This window comes from Convolutriloba macropyga, chromosome 8, assembly GCF_964194025.1.
Source record: "Convolutriloba macropyga chromosome 8, txConMacr16.3, whole genome shotgun sequence".
NCBI classification, from domain to species: domain Eukaryota; kingdom Metazoa; phylum Xenacoelomorpha; order Acoela; family Convolutidae; genus Convolutriloba; species Convolutriloba macropyga.
In genome coordinates this window covers 13,916,748-13,938,335 of record NC_134475.1, presented here as the reverse complement: position 1 = coordinate 13,938,335, position 21,588 = coordinate 13,916,748, and the positions used below count along the sequence as shown (strand labels likewise).

The 21,588-nt window shown below is 33.8% G+C and overlaps 2 protein-coding genes across 3 annotated transcripts in view; one reads left to right on the top strand and one right to left on the bottom strand.

The window, feature by feature from the left end:
- Nucleotides 1-21,588, top strand: part of LOC142344494 (galactokinase-like) — a 451,158-nt gene that overhangs the window by 15,898 nt on the left and 413,672 nt on the right. The window lies entirely within an intron of this gene.
- LOC142343952 (uncharacterized) lies at nt 4,360-11,762 on the bottom strand. Its single transcript, XM_075395359.1, has 5 exons — nt 11,580-11,762; nt 10,654-10,843; nt 10,183-10,354; nt 8,377-8,497; nt 4,360-4,771 (listed from the first exon to the last, which is right to left on the bottom strand). The coding sequence occupies exons 1-5, from the start codon at nt 11,706-11,708 to the stop codon at nt 4,544-4,546; spliced, it is 840 nt and encodes a 279-aa protein (XP_075251474.1). The 5' UTR covers nt 11,709-11,762; the 3' UTR covers nt 4,360-4,543.

Sequence of the window (21,588 nt, the reverse complement as noted above, 5' to 3'; positions counted from 1 at the left end):
GTTGTTTTGTTTTTTAGTGTCATTAATGAGCGGTCTCGATGGATCTCTATCAGGATTTCTATCGATGGATTTCTATATGGAGTTTCATTCAAAGAAATTACTGGCTTGAACAGGAATCAAACTTTAACGAATTTGACACTACTTTTTTTGTTTTTTTTTTTAAATTGAAGATTCTTCGGAATTTTTCTTTTTTTATCTTTCTTTATATCGTTCTATGATCCAACTTCCTTATGGACGTCAGTTCAAAATATATTACTTTCTCGGCAGTTCAAAATTGCGGTAAAAAAATATTACTTTCTCTCAAATTTTGCCGTTTTTTTGTCACTGCTGTCAATTCGTCTCAGTAATAATAGACCTCATTGGCCATTTTATCAGGTTTTTTTGAATTAACCTAATTATCATATAAAAACAGAAAATTTAACGAATTGACAATTGTCCCTTTAGATTTTGTGATTTATAGAAGTTGTTTTAGTTGTTCTGTCACTTAGTCTCGCTGATGGCATATCTCTAGGATCTGTAATTAGTCATGTTTAAATCTTTTAGTCGTTTTATTCATATCTAACAGTTTTCAATACCTGTTTTTACGAATTGTTGCTTAAAAAAATTTGCTTACAATTGTTTTTTGTTTGTTCATTATTGCTGGATTTGAACTGTGGTCATTAGAAATAAGAAGGATATCAAGTTGAAATGCGAATTTTTTGTTTTCTTTTGCATAAATTTTTTTTTGATATTTCGTAAATTTTGATAATTTGTTTTCCCTCATACTTTATAGCGGTCGGACATGATTATGCTTAGCATTATCTGATAAAAAAATGATTTCATTGACTGGCAGATTTTTAAGTTAAAAGATTTTTCCATAATTTTTATTTTTTAGAAAATCAATAAAATAACCTCTTGTTCTTTTCCGAGACTCCAAATTTGGTTTTCTTTCACAATGATTGTTCAAAAAAGGGATACAATTTTTGGAACCAAATCAGGATTGCCTTTTTCTACATTTTTTAAGTGTTGTATGAAAGTTTCGGTTTATTCATCTTTAGTTGTCAAAAAAACCTCTGATCTAAACATTATTTCAATCAGGGCTGCTTTTTTGGTTTTATTTCATTGTTGAAAAATTTTTTATTTTTCTAAAAGAAACTATAATAATTTGCCTAAAACCGCGTTTAGTTGTATCAGATCTTAAAGTTTCTTCTCAAAAAATTTGTCGAATTCTTTTTTTACCGGTTACCGGTTGGAATGCTTGCAGAAGCCACCAAATGTTTGTTACAAATTTCTCCTCTACGTTCTGACATTTACCTTTTAAAGATATTCGGCTGAATTAAGTCGATTAGTATACCATGAATAACTACTGAATGAATCTCGTGGTGGATCTGTCAGAATCGAATTTGTATGATACATATTTTCTGCTTTTTGGGACGATACACATTCAAATACTCCAACAGTTTTCCCATCGCCAAAACAAGGCGCTCCAGGAGCGGTCAGGATGCCATCACACGATGCGACTTTTTTACTGCGCTGATTTCCTAAAAATAAAGCTTTTTTTGGCAATCGACTCAAAAAATTCATATTTACTGTGCTGCTCGTCCTTGTTTAGAAGGAACTCATTGTCGTTCTTATAGTCAAAACTATTTTTAACGTCGCTGTTGAAAAGGTTGTCGTCATAACCAAAATTATCATTGTCAATCGAAATGGCATCATCATTCTGCCCAGTGCAACGATTCCCTGTAAATCCGGCCGCGAAAACCAGGAAAATTACCATTCCATGTATTTCCCGCTAAAAATGCCAAATTCTTGTCAGGAAATTACCAGGATTGACAGGAAAAATCACAGATCGCTATGATGTCCGAATTTTCTGGTGTTTTACTGACAAAGTTCCTAGTAATCCAGGTCACGATGTCAAGAATTTACCGTAAGTTACCATTAAATGTCATTCCCGGTAGGATTCCTGGTATTTTCCCGCCGGGAAATTAAAGAAATTTATCGGGAAAATTACCGGGAAATTTCCATTTTTACCGGGAAAAGTTGCACTGGGTGGTCATTATGTCTGGCTTTTAATCAGGCTTCACTTCTCAATTGTGCAATTGTGTAATTAACCTCCCATACGCTTACCGAGCTCCCATCTACAAACATTGCATAGGGTCATCATCTCGGTAAACTGTTAATGGTCGGACTCTGATGTTGTCAATATGTGCTCCACTAAATCTGCGTTTAAAAGGAAGTTTTGTCTGCGACCAATAATAGTCGAATAAACGACGAACTTCAATCTGGATAGACTTTCAAATATTTTCAATGATTGATGTTTGAACTGCTTTTTCTTAATTTTGTCTCATTCTGCTCTTCAAGCACATCACTGGCTGCAAAGCAAAAAGACTTCTCTGATTTTTCACCGTAAATGGCCTGAAAAAAACAGTCACGTTTCTCACGTCTTGCTTACCTAATTTTCGAACTAGTTTTTTGCCCGTTAACTCCTTTGTATAAACAGACTCCTTTCGATTCTCTAGTTTCTCATTTTGAACTGCAAAACTGCCTGCTCAAAATTATTTTTTTTTCGATTAATTATCACTTAAAATCCTCTTCAAAACGCTGGTGGGTTTTGCACTGCCCCACGTCAACCAAACAAAACGTTACTTGAAGAGCGCAAGCACGAACTTCTTGGTCGTTTTTTACGACTCTTTTGGTAAATAATCCAAAACTTGAGGAAACCGAAGACACAATTTCTGCGGTAGAATTCCTTCACATCTTTTGTTCGGAAAACCGCTTCATGGAAATTCAAATATTACTCACGCAAGTCTTCGCAAAGTCTATATCCACCAGATGTTAGACTTTTCAATTAACCCAATCAAGCCAATGTTTTTCGATTTACAGTCTTCTACCCAAACTGTCCATAATTAGGCAATAATTTGAGGGAAAATCGGGAGATCCTTTGTTGTCGTACACATTATCATTTAAGAATTTAAAAATCCTTGACACTTTGGTACAAGCAAAACGACTCCCTATTTGAGTGAGTTTTTTAATGAGTGAGTTCTAAATAGGAGCTGTTCCTCTGATGAAAGTTTTTTTATTGGAGCTCTTTGTAGTTTTCTGTTTAAGTTTAATATTGTTCAAGGTTTCCTCGAGTCGTTTTTATCCAAATTGAATGCTAGGAGGTACGTATTTGGTGGGACGACGTAGAGCAGAAACTTTTCAGTCTGTTATACCGTAACCAAATGGTTTTTCTGCTTATAATAATCCCAAATACTTTGCATTCTTCTGTACGCTTTAATTGTGTTTTATTAAACTTCTAGTCAACATTTTTTCCTTAATAAGCTATTTCAACCATCATTTCCACCTCATAACTCCTTATTTCTACAAAAAACTTGACTGTGAAACTTTTTGTCTCCGAAATAGCCACAATTTTTGTGGCCATCTTTTTGAAAATTCTGATTCTCTCCGCCTTAAAAAACTAGAAATGATCATATTTTTTTCTTTGATCTGAGGTTTCTATTAGATAGCTTGGCCTTCGCAAAAATTTACCTGATGCAATCGACCTTATTGTCGCAAATTGATTATGAGAGCGTATACAAATGCTTGTATAATATCTGAAGAATCCAGATTTCTCCAGCAGTCACAAAATCACTTCTAAGACATCAGTCAGACTAATTTTCCTTATTTTTGCTCACTTTGTTTTGATCTACAAAAACCCAATTATAATCACAAAAATGTTTTGTAATCTTCATGCATGGTGTTTAAACTCCTCTTTCGCTCAGTTGAAGATTCTATGGAACCCAGCACTTTTGGTATTTGTACATTGAAATCAGAACTTTCCAGAATTACACATTTAGGGCATCAGGCTTGAACAAACAATTGAACGTTGCTCCGACATTGCGCGAAATAAAAGCAATTTGTAATTCTTTCGCGCACAGTTTTCTGAGCCTTTTATCCACTTTAAAATTGGCCACTTAGACTTTAATGCAATTACTTTTTCATGAATTTTTCTCAAGCAAATTTCAAGCATCTTTGCCCTCATCTTTGTGGTCTTCTGCAGACTAAAGCAACTATAAAATTTTTCATAAAATCAGACCAACAACAGAATTAACAGGAAAAACCTCTTAATAAATTTTCAATTTTAGTTGTGATCATCAACTTTTGTCAACTAAAAAATTGTTTCATCACCTGCTGACACGGAGAAAGATACATGACATTTAGGTTTTCTGCCTATGCAATATGGCCTGAGAAAATGTCCCAGATCTCATACAATGTATCATCATTGCGCTTTGTAACATAATTAAAATCAAACCACTTTTTTGAGCAGCTTTTAATTGAGCCTCACCTCTATTCATAACACTTAAACACGTTTAAGTGTAAAGAATTTAAAAAACTGTATGGTTTGCTTTAACATTCGAGTTCACTGTTATATTTATACAACGAAGCCCTTCACCAAATTAATCAGTACCTTCGCCGCATCGCTTCAGAGTTTTTATTGTTCTCGTAGTTATAATTTTCTTAGATAATAGTACTTCTTGATTCAGTTCTGTCTTATACCTGTTTTGTGACCATTTCACGTGCGTTAGAGTTTGCATGTGGGAAGACCTCCAAATCGAGTGAAAAGAGTTGCTTCGTTGATTTTGCTCCTAGCAAATAGACTGAATACCTCTCCATTGTAATTTGGGAAGATAGCTGTAAATGGTTTGGGAGAAACGTCTTTGATTGCACCGAAAAGACAGTTCATATACATTGCGTTACCACTGCAGTGAACTGGTGCACAACCCACTCGAGTAACACTGTGCCACATCATCTGAAGACAATTATAATCTTTACCGTATTATTTGCACCCCCCAGACGCACGTGCCATATTTTTTACATAATGATTTACTATGTAATGGCACGTGCTCTGTAACGGGGGGGGGGGGGGGGGGGGGGGGGATAACGTACTGGGGGGGGGGCACAAACGGAAAAGATCCGATAATTATATGTAGTCAGAAAAATCACACAACGATGACATTCCTTTACAACATACATCAACAAGACTACAGGGCGATCACTATTGGGCCATTTCTCAGGTGTTTCAGAGGAATTGATAGAATTAGCGCTGAATTTTACTGGATTTTAAATATCAACAAGGAGACTCGGTAATGTGCGTACGCACATAATGTTCCGACCCCCCTGATCCACACTCTTGGCTCAATTGGCTACCAAATGAAAGCGAAAACTTGCAAAAACAGACATATCGTTCCATAAACCACAAATGGGATACTATAAAGCCACGTTAGAGGGCCGATGGAACCTGTTGTTAATAGGACTACTAGAAAATACAATAATAAAAATCAAATAAAAAACATTAATTAAGACCAAAACTCGATGTCTATATTAAAAAAAAACAACATCAAACCCGCATCAGATAAAACCTAAACAAAACAAAATAAGCTATGCTTCATTCAAAAAGATTATGGACCTGTCCTCAATGCAACTGGGTAACAGGTCGACAAAAAAGAGCAAAAAGGTGCGAAGTTCAAAAATACGTCTCCATTTTTAAAAACAATTGATTTCAAAGTGATTAATACCATTGAATACTAATTGAAAACGATAAAATATTCATCTATGTATTCATAGAAAGCAAATGAGACTTCTCATTACCCCAGTATACGTCTTACCACTACAAAAAGAAAGAAAAATACCGTCAAAATACAAAATTCAACTAAACTTTGCGCGAAAATGGCAGTGAATCCGTTAAAACCTTAAACCTGTCAATATGAGCATCAAAATTTTCCAATTGCACATTATTTCAAAGCCAACGGGACCTACCATTAATGTTAGGACCTACCATTAATAATTTCAAAAGAAAACAAAAACCTTTAATGGTACAAATATATAAAAACCTCAAACATTTCACGAAATCTCTTAGAAAGTGTAGTAACAAAGCCAAAAAAACAAACGATTGAAACTAAAACCGTTATAAAGATTCAAATATGGCTCACCGGAAACAAATGTTGTTACCTGCTTTTACAGAGAATAAGCAACAAATTGACTGGAAAACGATTTAAAACTGGCCAGGCTCAGAAATCCAAACATGTTTTTGAAAACAAATATTTTCAAAAGCCGTAACAGACTTAGGATTTCAAAAATACGATCAATTAGTTTGCAACAATTCAATCAAGCCAATTGCGCTGATTATTAACCAGACTAAGTCACAAGACTACAAAATAAAACTAAAACAGGAAGAAGCCGAAACTTCACAAACAATTTTACTCCATCACAGTGTTCAAGGCCATATAAATTTAGGCTGATGTCTGCAAGAACTGTAAATCAACGGGTCTTCCTTATGAAAGGACAATGTAGATATCACAAAAAAGAGACCCAACATTTGAACAGTATAGAAATTCCGTAATTTTTTAATGGAACGAAATAGTCGAAGCCATCAGTCAAAATAGATAACCGACCAAGAAAATAATCATTGAATTTACCAAACTAGTTGACATTTCTGATTAGTGAGGTTGATTACATGATGAAAATGATAAACGCAAAAAAGAGACAGTTATACGTCTTGGGAATTCTATCAGGTATATGTGGTACTACAATAACTACAATAACAACATAAACAACAAGAGGAAAGGCGAACATAGGCAAAGATAAAAAAAAATCTCGCCCTAGTTTTTGCGAGAGAACGGTGTCTCAGCCAAAAAGAACACAATATTCAACAAAAAAAAATTAACATTTTCAGATATTCCTTTTCTCAACGCTTGTACATTGTTTTCAATTATCCTGTCTCTCAATTGAACCCGGCAATAATGTGATAATTTGTCAAGAAAACAAAATGAACATATAAAATATCCAATTAATCTCAAGATAAAAAAAGAAAACTCGTTGTATCAAAACCAAGAAACCCTCAATTAACTATAAAACCGTTAAAAACAATAATTCTTAACTCAGAGGATTTGGGTTTCTCCTGTTTATACTGAGACTACGCTTGAAGTTGAGAAAAATAGGATAAGTTATTTGAAAAATTCAAAATTTCACAGATATTTTCTTAAAACAAATCAATTCAAAGTCAAAAGAGACAATAAATAACAACAGAAAATAAAGTCTAGGCTCACTTTCACTTCTAAAGAAACCAATTGGATCATTGATGTGGAAGACTAAGTAATTGGACCACAAAAAGCATAACAAATGAATGCAAAACATAAGAAGTCCATAAATTTTTACGAAAACAATTGGTCAGTCATAAAAACCATAAGCTTAACTCTGAAAACATAGGGCCTCTCTCATTGGGCCTCTGTTTTCTTAGATAAGATCTCTCAATAATTGATTCCTGGTTTGATATTCTTGAACGTAATTTACATAAAAAACTATAAAAGCGGAAATATTTTTTAAATAAAGTCAGCGCCCCATTAAAATCTAAAATTTTTTCAACCTTAAGGATCCATGGTGAAATCAAGATCAGCCATGATATAACTACGTGGCTATGTTTACACCCATTTATTCAAATGGTTGCGAATTAGATCAATTTTTAAACACATTTTTTCAGTATATCAAAAAAAAATTATGAATTTTGTATAGTTATCGAGTTTAAAACTGCCAAAAACTCGCAATATTGTAAATCCAGAAGACTCTTAAGGCCGGTGGGAGGACAGCTGGCTGTTGTTGAGCTCACAAAGAGTAGCGCAGTTTCAAGGTGTCGACTTTCAGCAAATTTGAGGAAAGTGGGCTGAAAAGCGTATTTGCTCCCATTTTTGACGAAGAAAAGTCTGAAAATTGAAAAAATTTAGCTTTAATTCTAGTCAGAAAAGAAATCGATCAATTCAGCAACCCTACCCTATCTTTAGAGATAGAGTAAACACCACTACCGATAGCAATTTTAACGTTTTTTACAAAAAATTAACGAACGTTTGGAAAAAATACGGAGAAAAGGTAATATCGTCTGCTATTCACAAAACTTTAAACCCCGATAAATCTTTTTAAAAATCGAAAATCAAAAAATATTTTAATTCCATATTCTACACTGGACGGGTTTTCTAATGATAACACTCACAACTCTCTACGATGATTATATCGATCGGCGAAAATTGTCTGAACAAAAAAAACCCATTTGAGTATATACTTCCTCCCCCACTAAAGTGGGTCGGAACAATTAGCCCTAGTGCCTAAGAGGAGAAGGGATTTAAGATATGGATTATTTTAAATACCCCCTCCAGCCCGGAAAACATTTTGGGTTCCGATAACCTGTGTCAACAATCTAATTTGCTTTTTTAACACTAAATACGGTTTTGATTGAAAGTAATTGCAGTAGCTACTGCAATTACCGAATGCTAATATGAAGGTGTAAACATGTTTTTCGGGGTGGTGGGGGGGGGGGGGTAACTGAACGCGTTCGAAATTTGAACCATCAAAAGCAGAAAATCTTACTGCAACAAAATCGGGTTCGAAGTAGGCGTAGTCTGAGTCGCGAGACGCGCATAAATAAAATGGCAGCGGTTCTTCTGTCGTTTTGTTAATAGGGTATTCATAACTCCTGAGTGGTTCGTACCTGAAATGCACAACAAAATAATTCAATTGAGCGGGATAAATCACAGTACCGTAAATGTCTTCAAAAAATCAAAGAGCGCGTCAATAAACCTAAGACAAGGAATTCTTTTCTAAGCAAACTAAGTCATCAAAATTAGTTCTTAAAATGTTCAGTGTGATGTATTAAAAACCAATAACTGTAGCCAAGAAATAAAACTTTTCTATAAGCTAATACTGACTTTTCGCAATGATTTAGATTTAGGTTAGGAAACATAAATTTTAGGTTAGAAGAGGGCAAAACAAACTTTTTGATGTTTTTGGACATTAGTAGTATCAAAATCAGCAAATTTCTGCAACAAACCATGCAGTGTGAAATCTAAACAGATTAAGAAAAAGCAAAAAGCTCCCAGAGCTGGAAGAAAAATGCTAAGTCTGGGGCTAACAAAAATTCTATATACAAACATTATTTCATAATATTTCCTTACTTGCACAGAGCCTAAATGACTGTTCAGCAATCTAAAGCAAAAACAAGATCAACAAAAACTGAAAAATTTGACTTAACATTTTGGAAACCACTTTTTTTTGCTTTTATATCATGAGCGCAAAGTACCCTCATCTCAATAGCTTGCCATAACCAGCTTTGACAACTCCCTCTAGCATTTTGGTCTGAAAGTTTACTAGTTATTCCTTCTTTATGGACTCCAGAAAGAGTTTGAGAAATTCATTAAAAACAGAGCACAAACTACAATCCAATCCCCGGAGTTATTGAGCTTTCCACATCTGCGTTAAAGGGAACTGATGCGATAAAGAAAAAGGGCCTATCGGGCCTTGAAATTAAGGTGCTGTAATTGGTAGCAACATATCTTCGTAGGAACATATTTTCAAAAAATGAGCACGGTTGGGAAAGTATTAGAGAATCTGGTTTAATTGGACGACCCAATAGTATCTTCCTTAGGGATTCTGCTCAGTGTTTTCGGGCTCCAAAGAAGTTTCATTCTGTGTTATACCATACAACATTTAAAGAATCAAACAAGATACTGTTTGAGTTTTTTATTCCCCAAAGAACAACTTTTACAAGTATCTTGGTTCCGTTATTTCATATATTATATGGAATCAAGCTAGTTTATCAGTTAATTAAACCGTTGTAGTTTTACAGCGAAAATTTGATCAGGTTAATGTGGTAAAACAAGGCCCAAAAATGGCGCCAACAAGTTTCGTGGAACATTTAACTGGCAGTGATTCAGTCAAAAGGGTTGCCCTCTTTGACTGAATCACTGCCAGTTAAATGTTCCCAGAAACTGTTGACGGCATTTTAAGCAAAATTATATAGTTGCTTTCGTCTGCAGAAGACCACAAAATTGACCCTCAACCAAAAAAGTAACCGTTCCCGGAAATTTATGGAGAAATAAGTAACCTAAATTCCACGCTCTTGAGGTTTGACGCTCTCAGAAGTGGTTAATATAAGAAAAACGAACAATTTTCGAAAATAATATGCATTTTGTCGGGTTTTAGCGATTTTTGTCGGGTTTTGATTGTATTTGTTGCTCCGTTTCGATAGTTGATTTGATATTGCAACAATTTAATACCTGGCTCAAGGCGTAGGATAACTAGGCTCATCCAACAAAAAGTTATGACAATTTTAGTTTAGACCAAAGTTGCTTTGGATGAGTTTGAGTTAAGCAGCGGCAAGAGTCAGAAAAAAGATACCATTTATTGATAACGTCCAGTCCAACACCATCGTAGAATAGGAGATCGTCATCCAGATAGGCTTGTTGACTGGTGATGATCCTACTCTGAAGTCGAACAACATTATAGCCATACCGGGAGTATTGAGGGTAGCGGTTAGTATCACAAGGATACATATCTCCAGCTTGGTAGGCTAAAAAATTTTTGAATCAGACAAAGCCTCAAATATTATCTGAGAACTTATTACACACCATCAAACACACACACACACACACACACACACACACACACACACACACACACACACACACACACACACACACACACACACACACACACACGCACATTCGTGAGTGTATAATATGGTTCGAGTATACGCGTGTGCGTGTGTTTATGCTTGCCCGTGCGTGCGTGCGAGCATGTTTTTCTGTATTTGTCATCATTTATATACGAAATGAAAATAAAGTCCTGAGCATTGTCTCATTCTCTAACCTAATCCATAATGCCATCGTACTCTATTGAGATTTCCTTGTGCCCTCTTTTGGTTCAACATGCATAGAATGTATCTCGCAAACATATTCTGTTCACTCAAGCCCTCTTTCTGCCCTGGTTCATGTTCCTCTGGAATGACGTAGTAGGAATAGTCGTCAAGTTTAGTGATTGAAGAGTAATTGTGTCTACCCTAAAAAGATAAAATTTAAAAAAAAACTTAATTTACGACTTCTTTTCAAAAAACTTCAAAACCTTATCAAAATATAGAAGTCACACCATTCAAAAATGATCACATAAAACTTTTTGCCTGCTCTATATTTAACAAAGTGATAGTTTGTTTCCTAAATGCATTAATTAATCGTTCTAGAGAATTCAAAAAAGACAATTCAAAAAGTTTTCGTCGAACAACAATAGCTAAATTCAGACAAGACTAAATTTGGAAGCTCACTGAAAAAGATGGTCAAACAATAGAAGAAACAGCAAGCATCAACCTCAAAATGCCACAAGTGAACACAAATCACAATCAAGACAGCGATTTTTTTGTTCAAACACCGTTTTCTCACAACTTAAAAATTAGTGTGAGAAAAGTTAACTTCGCAAAACTATTGGCTTTGTTGCTCCATTTTCTGTGACTTAGTCATAAAAATGACTAATGCAATTTTACTTCAAAAGTTATCAGCATCTTCAACAAATCCAACTTACTAGAAGATTTTGGTATTTTATTCATATAGTATTGCAATACCCGCATGCAAATTGCTATCAAAATCTTGAAAAGTTGATATTGGGTCTCCATCAGGGTACAAATACAAATGTCGAATGTGTTATCAATAACAGGTTAATATACTTAAAATTCAAGTAAAAAATAGCAAAAGCAACAGCAAAAGTTTCAAATTTTAAAGTGATAATGATACTATAAATTAACTTACCTCGTAAATGTCGATGCACTTTTGAGAAGTTTCGTACAAGAATTCAGAGTTTGGAAGCCACAGCTCTGGTGGAAGTCCACTTTGTGCGACAACAGCAACGCATGCCAATACAAAAATATGTTCCAACATATTTGCCAATTTTGTAGAGTTCTGAACTGAAAACTTTTCGGATGAATAGTTCGCTCAAATTTTTCTGATATAATTTTACCTAAATTTTTTCAGTATATATAGAAGGTTTTGAAGGTATGCCATATGGTTTTTAAAGACATTTGCAAAATTCTAATTGCTCTGAAACAGTTCATTAAACGACACAAAAGTGACAGCAGCGAGTCAATTAAAAATTGTGACATGAAATGAAATTAAAATTCGATCACAATCACCCTGCTTCTATTTGTCAACAGACATTTCAATTAACTTGCAGTTATCTAACGAAAATATTAAATTAATAGCATGGTGTCAATGACAGAAATTTAAAAAACTGAAATCTCAATTGCAGAAGCTAGAAAACCTTAAATTAAGTTGGAGCTTTTAACAGTTCATTTTTGATCGTTGCAGAGCAACATAATGTCTCAGGTTGAGAACAAAATGAGTATTTGAAACTTTGCGTCCGAATTTTGATTCATTACACCTTACACGAAGACCTGATATGACTTCAGCCGATTTTGTCCTACCTGAATTAGGTTTGCCCGTTTAGTTTCTCAATTGCGGAATTCAAGCTACATCTTTTGTAATCTCAATCGCGTAAAAAAGGATTCTCCTAGTATTCAAAACCAATTTTTTGTGTTTTTTATCGAAGTTATTTTGAAATAGTGTTCGATATCTATCAAATAGCAAGAAACTTTTTGACCATGAGAAAAATTGCGTCAAAAATAGAAATTTGTTCAACATTCACACACTAATTCCCGAGAAAACGCATGTCAGGGTGTTCGGAAATCGTAATTTAAAGTTAAAAATTTAAAAATTTGTAACGCCACTAGGACTAATCGGTCTTTAGAACTTCGGAGAATTTTTGAAAAACTTATGTTTTGTGATTATAAATTTTTACTTGCAGCGTAAAAGGGAGCTGTTATTGATGGTGAGCTGTATTTACTGAAAGCATATAGAAATAAGCGAATTGTTGCTTTGCTAACAAGTATTTGTCTCTAAATGTAATCAGCATTTGTTGTTTATTTAAAAAAGAGTCATATACGATTTTAAATTTGAAAAAAAAAATTCGCAAAGCCACATGTTTAACATGTCGAAGACAAAACCAGCTTAAACAAATTTAATGTCCCAAGAGATTTTAATTGAACAAACTTGAAATTCGAATCTAATTGACTTCTTTCATTGATGTTAAAGAGATTTTTTTTCATAATTTCAATGTTTTTCTATGTCTTTTCAAACAAAGGAAAAGGTCCTTTTTGTATGAAGATTGAGAAATTCTCTACACAAATTTGTGGAATTTCTTCAACTCAAGCAGATTGTAATTTGCAGTATTCTCGAGGCTAATACTGCTAAATGTTCTCCAGAACTTTGCAAAAAATTTGCTTTATTGATATCTTTTGATAATATTATTTGATTGCGCTGTAAAAGCGCTTGTTGCGAGATAAATATATGGAATTGTATACCTCATCGGAGAAAAATGATTCCCTTGCAAGATCTTGGCACAATCTAGGATGCATCTTTTTGCCACATTTTGTTCCCAATAATAATTAGATCTCGGAATGCACTTTTTTTCTGTAGAGTATTACTGATCTAACTTTTTGTCGCAAAAATTACAGTTCGTGGTTGGAAACATCTACAAACGGTCAGTAATGATTTTCTGTTTTTTAATGATTGTTTGCTTAACCAATTGAAGGTTATCAAAAATTTGTAAAAAAAGATGAAAAAAAATCAAACTTTGCATTCAGATAGTGCGTTACAGTCACCCAATTGAGTGCAATTGGAGAATTTGGCCTCCAAACACCAACTTAAATTGTTTTTCGACCTATTTGTAAACGCGGTATATTAGTTAATTCAAACTTTCAGATACATAGCTATTTGAAATTCATTAGTCAAACTCTTCAAATTTAATACCCTACCCATTGCGACAACCCGCATCGTCCAAGCCACGTCCACGCCAGAACCTCCATTTCTGCAACACTTTTTGCAATTCCGCACAATTTTTTGGATTTCCCAAGATTCACAACGTTTTCAACACCTTGAAAAATCGCGTCTGGTTTTCCCAGTAATCTGAGTTTTTTAAGTGCAATTTAAACTCAAATTGAAGTCAAAAGCAAACAAAATTGTAATTGAGTGTATTGCAGTTGCACAGAAATTTCTCACACTTTACTTTAGTTTCTTACACACAAAATGACTTCTCAGATCATGGCAAGATCTTGGCATGATCCAGCGTTTAATTTATGTTTCCTACTGTCCTGGGCAAGTACGCAAAAAAACCAATCAGTGAAACGTGAACTTTTTTTTTCATAATTTGGCCTAATTGGTGTTTTTCTTACATTTTGTTCCTGTGTTTCACCATAAAAATTTTTTAGGAAATCTATTGTTTCTCCATATGTAATACTACGTTTCCGAATCAAATGTTTGCAACATCTAATCAATGAACTCCCTTCGTTTTGCGCTGATTTTCTAAACACTTAAATTAGCCGTGTCAATAAACTTTTCAGGACAAAACTAAAAAAAAACATTTCTTTTGAACTAGTTTTTATTATTACTTTTGTTTTGAAGTCAATATCAACTTTTTTGTGAGCAATTGGGCCAATAAAGACACTTGTACATCTCATTAAGGCCGTTTAGTGCAAATCAAGAAAATTTGGTTTCGACTGTTTTCCTGAGTTGAAAATAACTAACTAAAAAAATCACATCTGAACCCAAACTTATTTTCTCAGATGTTGTAAAAATGTTCGCTAGATATTGAGTCCTTTTTAATTCATTGTGTCTTTTCCAATAAATTAAACAAATCAAAATCGTTCATTTTGGGAGAAACGAAAAAAAAACTTGTGTTCGAAAAGGGCTAGAGCTCATTGGAGTTTATTTCCTTTGTTGAGTTTCCCAGACCCATAACAGATTTTGTCATATGCTGGCAAGATGCTGCCAGTATCATTTATGATTATCCAATGCTCTTTGATATATTATGAGAACACCATAAAATCAGGGTTGTGTTACAGAAACAAGGATTCAAAAGTAAACAAGCAAATAAAGGAAGCAGTCAAAAGTAAACTATAATCGATTGTATTGCATTTGGGCAAAAACTTCTCTCTAATTACTTTTGTTTGTGACCCACAACATGAATTTTCAAGTCAAGGCAAGATCTTGGCAGGAAATTAAGTTTGATTCTATCCTGGTCGAGTAAAAAAAAAACGCTCAGAGGAGCAGTAACTCCTTGTTCATAATTTGGCGTACTTTCTTGGGTTTTTTCGTACACTTATATTTTGTGTTCAGACCATATGATTTTTTCCAGTAAATCTATTGTTTTCACTATGTACTACTCATTTTCTTAAACAAATGGTTGCAAAATTTAATGAATAAACTCCTTTTGCTTCGCCTTGCTTCTCTAGATACTTAAATTAGCCGTGTCAAAAACCTATTTAGAAGCAAAAGTAAAAAAAAACATCTCTTTTCAGCTAGTTTTGAATTAGTTTTCTTGTTTTGAGGAAAACATAAGGTTTTTCTGTGAGCAATTGGTCCGATAGAGCCGCCGGTAGATCTTGTTCAAATCGTTAGGTCTAACTCCAGAATTTTTTTTGCTTCTCTGAGTTGAAAATAAATAATTAAAAAGAAATCAGATCAGAACCAAAAACTATTTTCTCAGACTGTGCAAAATTTTTTGCATGACGTGGATTCTTTTTTATCCTTGAGTTTTTATCCAATAAGTTAAACAAATCAAAAAAGCTTGTGTTCGAAAAGGGCTAGAGCTCACTGGAGTTTATTTCCTTTGTTAAGTTTCCCAGACCCATAACAGGTTTTGTCATATGCTGGCAAGATGCTGCCAGTATCATTTATGATTATCCAATGCTCTTTGATATATTATGAGAACACCATAAAATCAGGGTTGTGTTACAGAAACAAGGATTCAAAGTAAACAAGCAAAGTAAAGGAAGCAGTCAAAAGTAAACAAAATTATAATCGAGTGTATTGCACTTGGGCAAAAATTTCTCTCTAATTACTTTTGTTTCTGACCCACGACATGGATTATCAGTTTTTGAGAATTGTTCTTGTTTTTATGGCACGATTAATACAGTAATATTGAGTCCGGAGGTGTGTACACGTCTTACGTTTTTACTCCTCTGTGCCTACATGAGGCGTCTATCCGGCGTGTGATATGTTAAGATACACTTCATTTTTTTGGAGTTGTCGCGTTAAATGTTAAATTTTGTCGGATTTTGTTTGGGATATTTGAAGGTAATTGTTTAGTATTTCAGTTGCAAATGAACATCTCATTATGGAACACACGCCACAATAAATCCATCATAACTTGCAAAATGCTGTTTACAAGGCAAATATTTACATGGGGAGACTCTAAAACTCTTAGTGAAGGACCAGAAAATGTGTCAAAGCAGTTGTCATCCAGGCTATCATAAGAGTTTAATTTGTTTAGCAATTTACACAGTTCTGTTCTCGTCATTTGCTGTAATGTTTGTGGAAAAGTGTCTGAGCAATCTGGAAACCCTGACATGCTTTTTCCTCATTTTGAGGTTTTGTTTTTTGTCGAAGAGAGCTTCCATGTTCAATTCGATTGTTAATAACTCTTACACCTAAGCAAAACCTAGGTGTACAAATTGTTGAAACAATCTTTTTTGATTTTGCAGGCCCATTGCATTGTAATGCAATATTTTAAAAGTGTGGTGTGGATCAAATGTTGTCCGGAATAGCTCCCTCTGCTTCTTATTTGTCGATATATTTGTTATAGAAACATCTTTTTATAGCGTTTCTTACTCAATGAGTTTGTCACGCAATTGCTGAGAAAAATTTGTCGTGGAAATATAAGGTTCCAAGGTTGTATTTCTTTTCTGTATGAAAGATATCTCATTAATGTTAAGAGGATTTTAGTAGACAATTTGTAAATTTACCATGAGGATTTGTGTTGTATCCTAAATGGAAGCATAATAAAGAAGCTGGTTTCTATTTTTTCATGGTTTCATTCACATTGAAAGTCCTGATCGATGACTTTTGTGCATCTATTTTGTAAAATTCACTTCCATAACCACTTAGAGAGCTTTTCTCTAATCGTTGAAATTGAAAGGTTTATAGACAACAAATAATGTACCAACAAAACATATCAATTGATTAACAGTCAAACATTTTTAACAAAAATTATAAAATCTAGATGCAGAAGAATTCGAAAAAATCTGAGCAGTGAAATTTTGACAGAGCGATACAAAAAAATACTTTTAATCGTGCTGTTCAACAGCTTGTTCTCAAAAAATTTTAAATTACACTGGGTTGGCTCGCTTTTTGAAGCAAAAGCAATACTTCCCTGTCATTCGAAAAATATAGAAAACAACTTTAAAAGTTCCTAGGACATTTCGGATTAACTTTTGATCTGTATCATACAGTTAACCAAATAATGTTTCGTTTAGTTCTTCGTTACCTATTTTTGTTATAAATGATTATTACCCAGTTTTAGTTAATTTGTTATTTGCTTTCTTTAACCAACTCTCTTTATTTATTCCTCATAGATTGGGCCAGAATTTTAACTTTTTCGCTCCCTAAATTGTTGCTCCCTCAAGTAATAAACTGTGCTTTAATATTGGGTACCATTGTTACGTTTTGTATGGTCTCAGTTAAACTTTCAACTCAATTGTGCTATGGATTGTCTTTCAAAATATTGCATGAGGCAGATTTAGTTCTTAATGCAAACATCGCATACTTATGTCGCATAATAATAATAAAAAAATCAATTGTTTACTCAAAAGAAACAGCTGTTTATCATCCGGTACCGAACTACAAGTCTAAATCAGTAAGAAGGCAATTCTAAATCAAAGTCTTATTTCGTTTTGGGCAGGTTTCAAAACAAGCCTTGCAAGTCTGACAAGTCTTGGCCAAGACATGGGTAGCACTTGCTTGAAGTTGATTCCCAAGTCAAAACCAATTTTTCAAAAAAATTTATGATTAAAAATTTCAAAATCAAAAAATTTTTCAACGTGCCACGAATTTGGCATTACTTTTTGGGCACTTTCCGGGGTTCTATAAAATGATGCCGGGGCATACCAAATTGTATATTAGCACCCCGGGGTGCCTATTGAGGGTATTTCAGTACTAATTGAGGTTTTTTCAGGTGTTCTGGGCAATTTTCAGCCATCTTTCAGCCGTTTCAACCCCTAAAGTAGCCGAAATCAACAAATTTATGTTCTTTGCAGATAAACCAAACGTCGAAATTGACCCGAGGCAGAATTGTAAAAAGGGGTGCTACTGTCAGGGTCCCCATGATAGCCCGAGGTCCGGTTGTTCAAGACCATTTGACAGCTGACCCTCATTTGGTGCAAAGCACCAGAATTACAAACCCCGAACAGTACAACTAGTTATAATTATGGAGCTATAACTGTTATATCACTGGTTATAATCCGGTTATAACTGGTTATATGCGTTATAATCGGGAATGAGACACAGATAGGAGTTGGATTCAGAGACATATCTCAAAGTCATTACTAAACGTCAAACAGAGTTTCCTGCCAAATTGTTTATGTTTTTGCGCAAATTTTCTTAATTAAATTGGGAACAGCCAAATTTTTTTTACACTTCTTTTTGAATAAAATGCAAAAATGTTTTCCTAGCTCTTTCAAGCCGCATCTACCATGCTTGTTTTGGAGCTGACTTGATCATCCGTCAAGAATGGACGATCATCAGTATTATAGGTCTCCTAAATTGATTTTTAGGATCGCAAGAAAATTTCGATTTGTTTGACAGAAAATTGCAAGCAAAATTTTGATGGCATTTCTTTTAAACATAGAGTACAAGATATTCTCTGAACTTGTTATCAGTGAACTACTTTAATTATCCAAAAACATTTCAGCAATTTTTTCTATTATCTGAGCGATCATAAAAGAGAAAATTGAATATAGCTTTGTCAGATTTCGTCATCTTTTGACTGTTTGCGCATGAAGGTAACTATCATGAAAACAGAACTTAGTCAAATATTACAGCGTAGATATATGCACCACTGTAGATATATGAACAACTGGACTCATATGACTTTTTAAGTGCTCTCAAAAAAGTTAAAATATCCATTCACACGAAGACTTGCAGAAAAAACTGAGTGGTGAACCCATGACTGAGCGATACATGCAACACCAGCATTGAATCTTTTTGTTGGGAAGATTTTTTTCTGAAGTGAAATCTTTCTATCTTCTGTGATTCGTTTTCAAGTAAAACATTGGACAATATAGCTTTGAAGACTCCAAGAGGTTTCAAATTGTCCTTCAATCTTAATCAAACGCTGCTCCAAATAATTGCTCTGTCATTTCATTTACTTCTTGTTTGAACAAGAAGTAACTGAAGTGACGATACTATTATTTCGAGCACCGTATGGTTAAAAACGAAGGTTGATTGTAACTTCCAGAAGCCTTTAAAACTATATTGTCAAATGTTTTACTTGAAAGCGAATATCAGTAGGATGAATGATTTTGCTATAGAAAAAAGCTTTTTCAGCTAATTGAGAGTAATCTGTTCAAAAACAAGATTCATTGCTTGTTTTGCATGTATTGCTTAATCATGAATTTCCATCTCATTATTTCTGCAATACTTCTTATGAATGGAAATTTTACCATTTTTTGGTAGCATTTGAAAAGTAATATGAGTAGACTGGTTTTACTATGTATGCTGTAGCTTTTGACTAACTTCTGTTTTCATGATAATTACCCTCATGCGCAAACGGACAAAAGATGACGAAATTTGGTGAAGCTATAATCAAATTTCTCTTTTAAAACCTGTGCTCAGATAATAGAGAAAATCTGAAGAAAAGTTTCGGGTTATTAAAGTAGTTAATTTTAAAAAAAATCAGCGAACATCTTGTCTTTTATATTTAAATGAAATGCCATGAAAATGTTTCTTGCTTTTTTCTCATAATTAAACCACAATTTGCATGCGATCCTAAAAATCAATTTAACATTATATCAAAAGAGGTTTGTCAGTTGCACTAGAAAATGTACAATACTGATGATCGTCCATTCTTGACTGATGATCAAGTTAGCACCAAAACAATCATGGTAGACGTGGTTTGTAAAAGAGTTTTCATTTTTTAAGATAGAAGTGTATAGTATTTGTTTTCTATAAGCTGTAATTTTTGATAAGGTTTTGTTACTCTATGAACGATTTTCACCATAACCGAAAGACACAAAACGACAAGTTTGGATAAAATAGTTAAAAGTTTTCTGTTAAAAATTTCCTATACACTATTCAAAATTTGAAATGATGTAAAACTCACGTTTTCATCATAGCGGTTCAAAAAAGTCATTTTAATAGCAGACGCGCAACTTATTCTTCAGGAGTACATTTTTATCATATGTCACCTATAACACAACTTGCTTACAGGCCAAAACTTGTTCAGTAATTCGGTCTTGCGTCTAAAAATTATTCGGTCTTGCGTCTATGTCAGTCATAGTGGGACAACTGAAAGTTTTATAATTTACAGCTTGACTGCCGAGTTATATTTTGTATCCTGTGTTCATTTAAATTAAAAAAAATTGATTTTTCCGGTTAAATGTAACGCTTCATGAGCTGAAAAATTTATTTATTCGGAGCTTTTGTTGTGAGAGCAATGAGTCAAATAAGAAGTCTTTACTAGAGTTAACATCAAAACAAAAACATTCAGTTTGTTTATCTAAAAGAAATATCAATATGTTTAGCTAGTCCTGATCTACATGAGAAACTCACGTAGCACAAAATTTGTTCGACACTAAGTTATGTTTGGCCAGAGTGTGGAAATTGAAAATCTCTTGTTTTTTTTTGAAATTCTTCTCTGTTCTAAAAAAAACAGTAGCATACAGATCAAAAATATGATTTGGTTGAGGTTAGATGAAAACAATTACCAAAATTTCGAACGATTCATCTATAAAGATGACAGATTATACAAGTTAAATACCAAACATTCTTTCACTCTTTCTTTTGGAACTTGAGATTATGATAACAACATATGACTTTTGCCATGAGTTATGCTCGATGAATAGTTTTTGGTACAAATATCTGGAACAAAAACAGCTGGAAAGATTCCTAGGTGTTAGGTGGTAAATCTTACATGAATTACAGTATTGCAAGATGGTGCTCTCTATGTAAATACTTGTTGAGACAAAAACGTGGAAAATTGTTGTTTGGCAAGATCTTACAGTTCAATCATTTTAAGTTACGATAGGGCAACGAGAAAATAACAATAGGGTAACTGTCTGATAAAGAAAGTGAAATTATAACTTTTTTCTGATTGAAGTCTGTGGATCAAAACCAACATTTTTTGCTCTTAGCAGACACCAAACAATTCTACAGTAAACAATATCAGACTGATTACATGTAATATCTTGACAGAGGTTGGATCAATAGTCGCTCTTGGTTTTATTTCATAGCAACCGATTTTCAGAATAATTGCTGTAATTTCTTTATCGATCATTTTGAAGAAATTGCAAGCTTTGAGAAAAAGAACTTCTTTAATGAGAAACACCTTGATGCTTTGGTTTAATTTTTTAGCAAAGAGATAACTTCTTCATATCTTCTTTATTAGCAAAGAGATATCTTAAGTTTTTAGAGAATAAAAAAAACGTCAAGTGTTGATAACTTTTCTTCGTAATAGATAGCAAAAAAGAGCACATTTATATCAAAAAAAATCATTTACAGTAATGAATTTTTTTTCGAAAAGTTTGTAGGATCAAAAAATAGGCTGTGCGCTTTTCGAGCTGCCATTTAAAAATTGTATAGGAAGGCAAGGGAGTAGAGTAACAGAACAATGAAGTACCAATATCATGTCCCTCATTCAGTAGAAACCCATATCTGCAATTTATTGCAAAAGAAGTTTATTTGAAATATGGGTGTGTGTATCGATCTGATT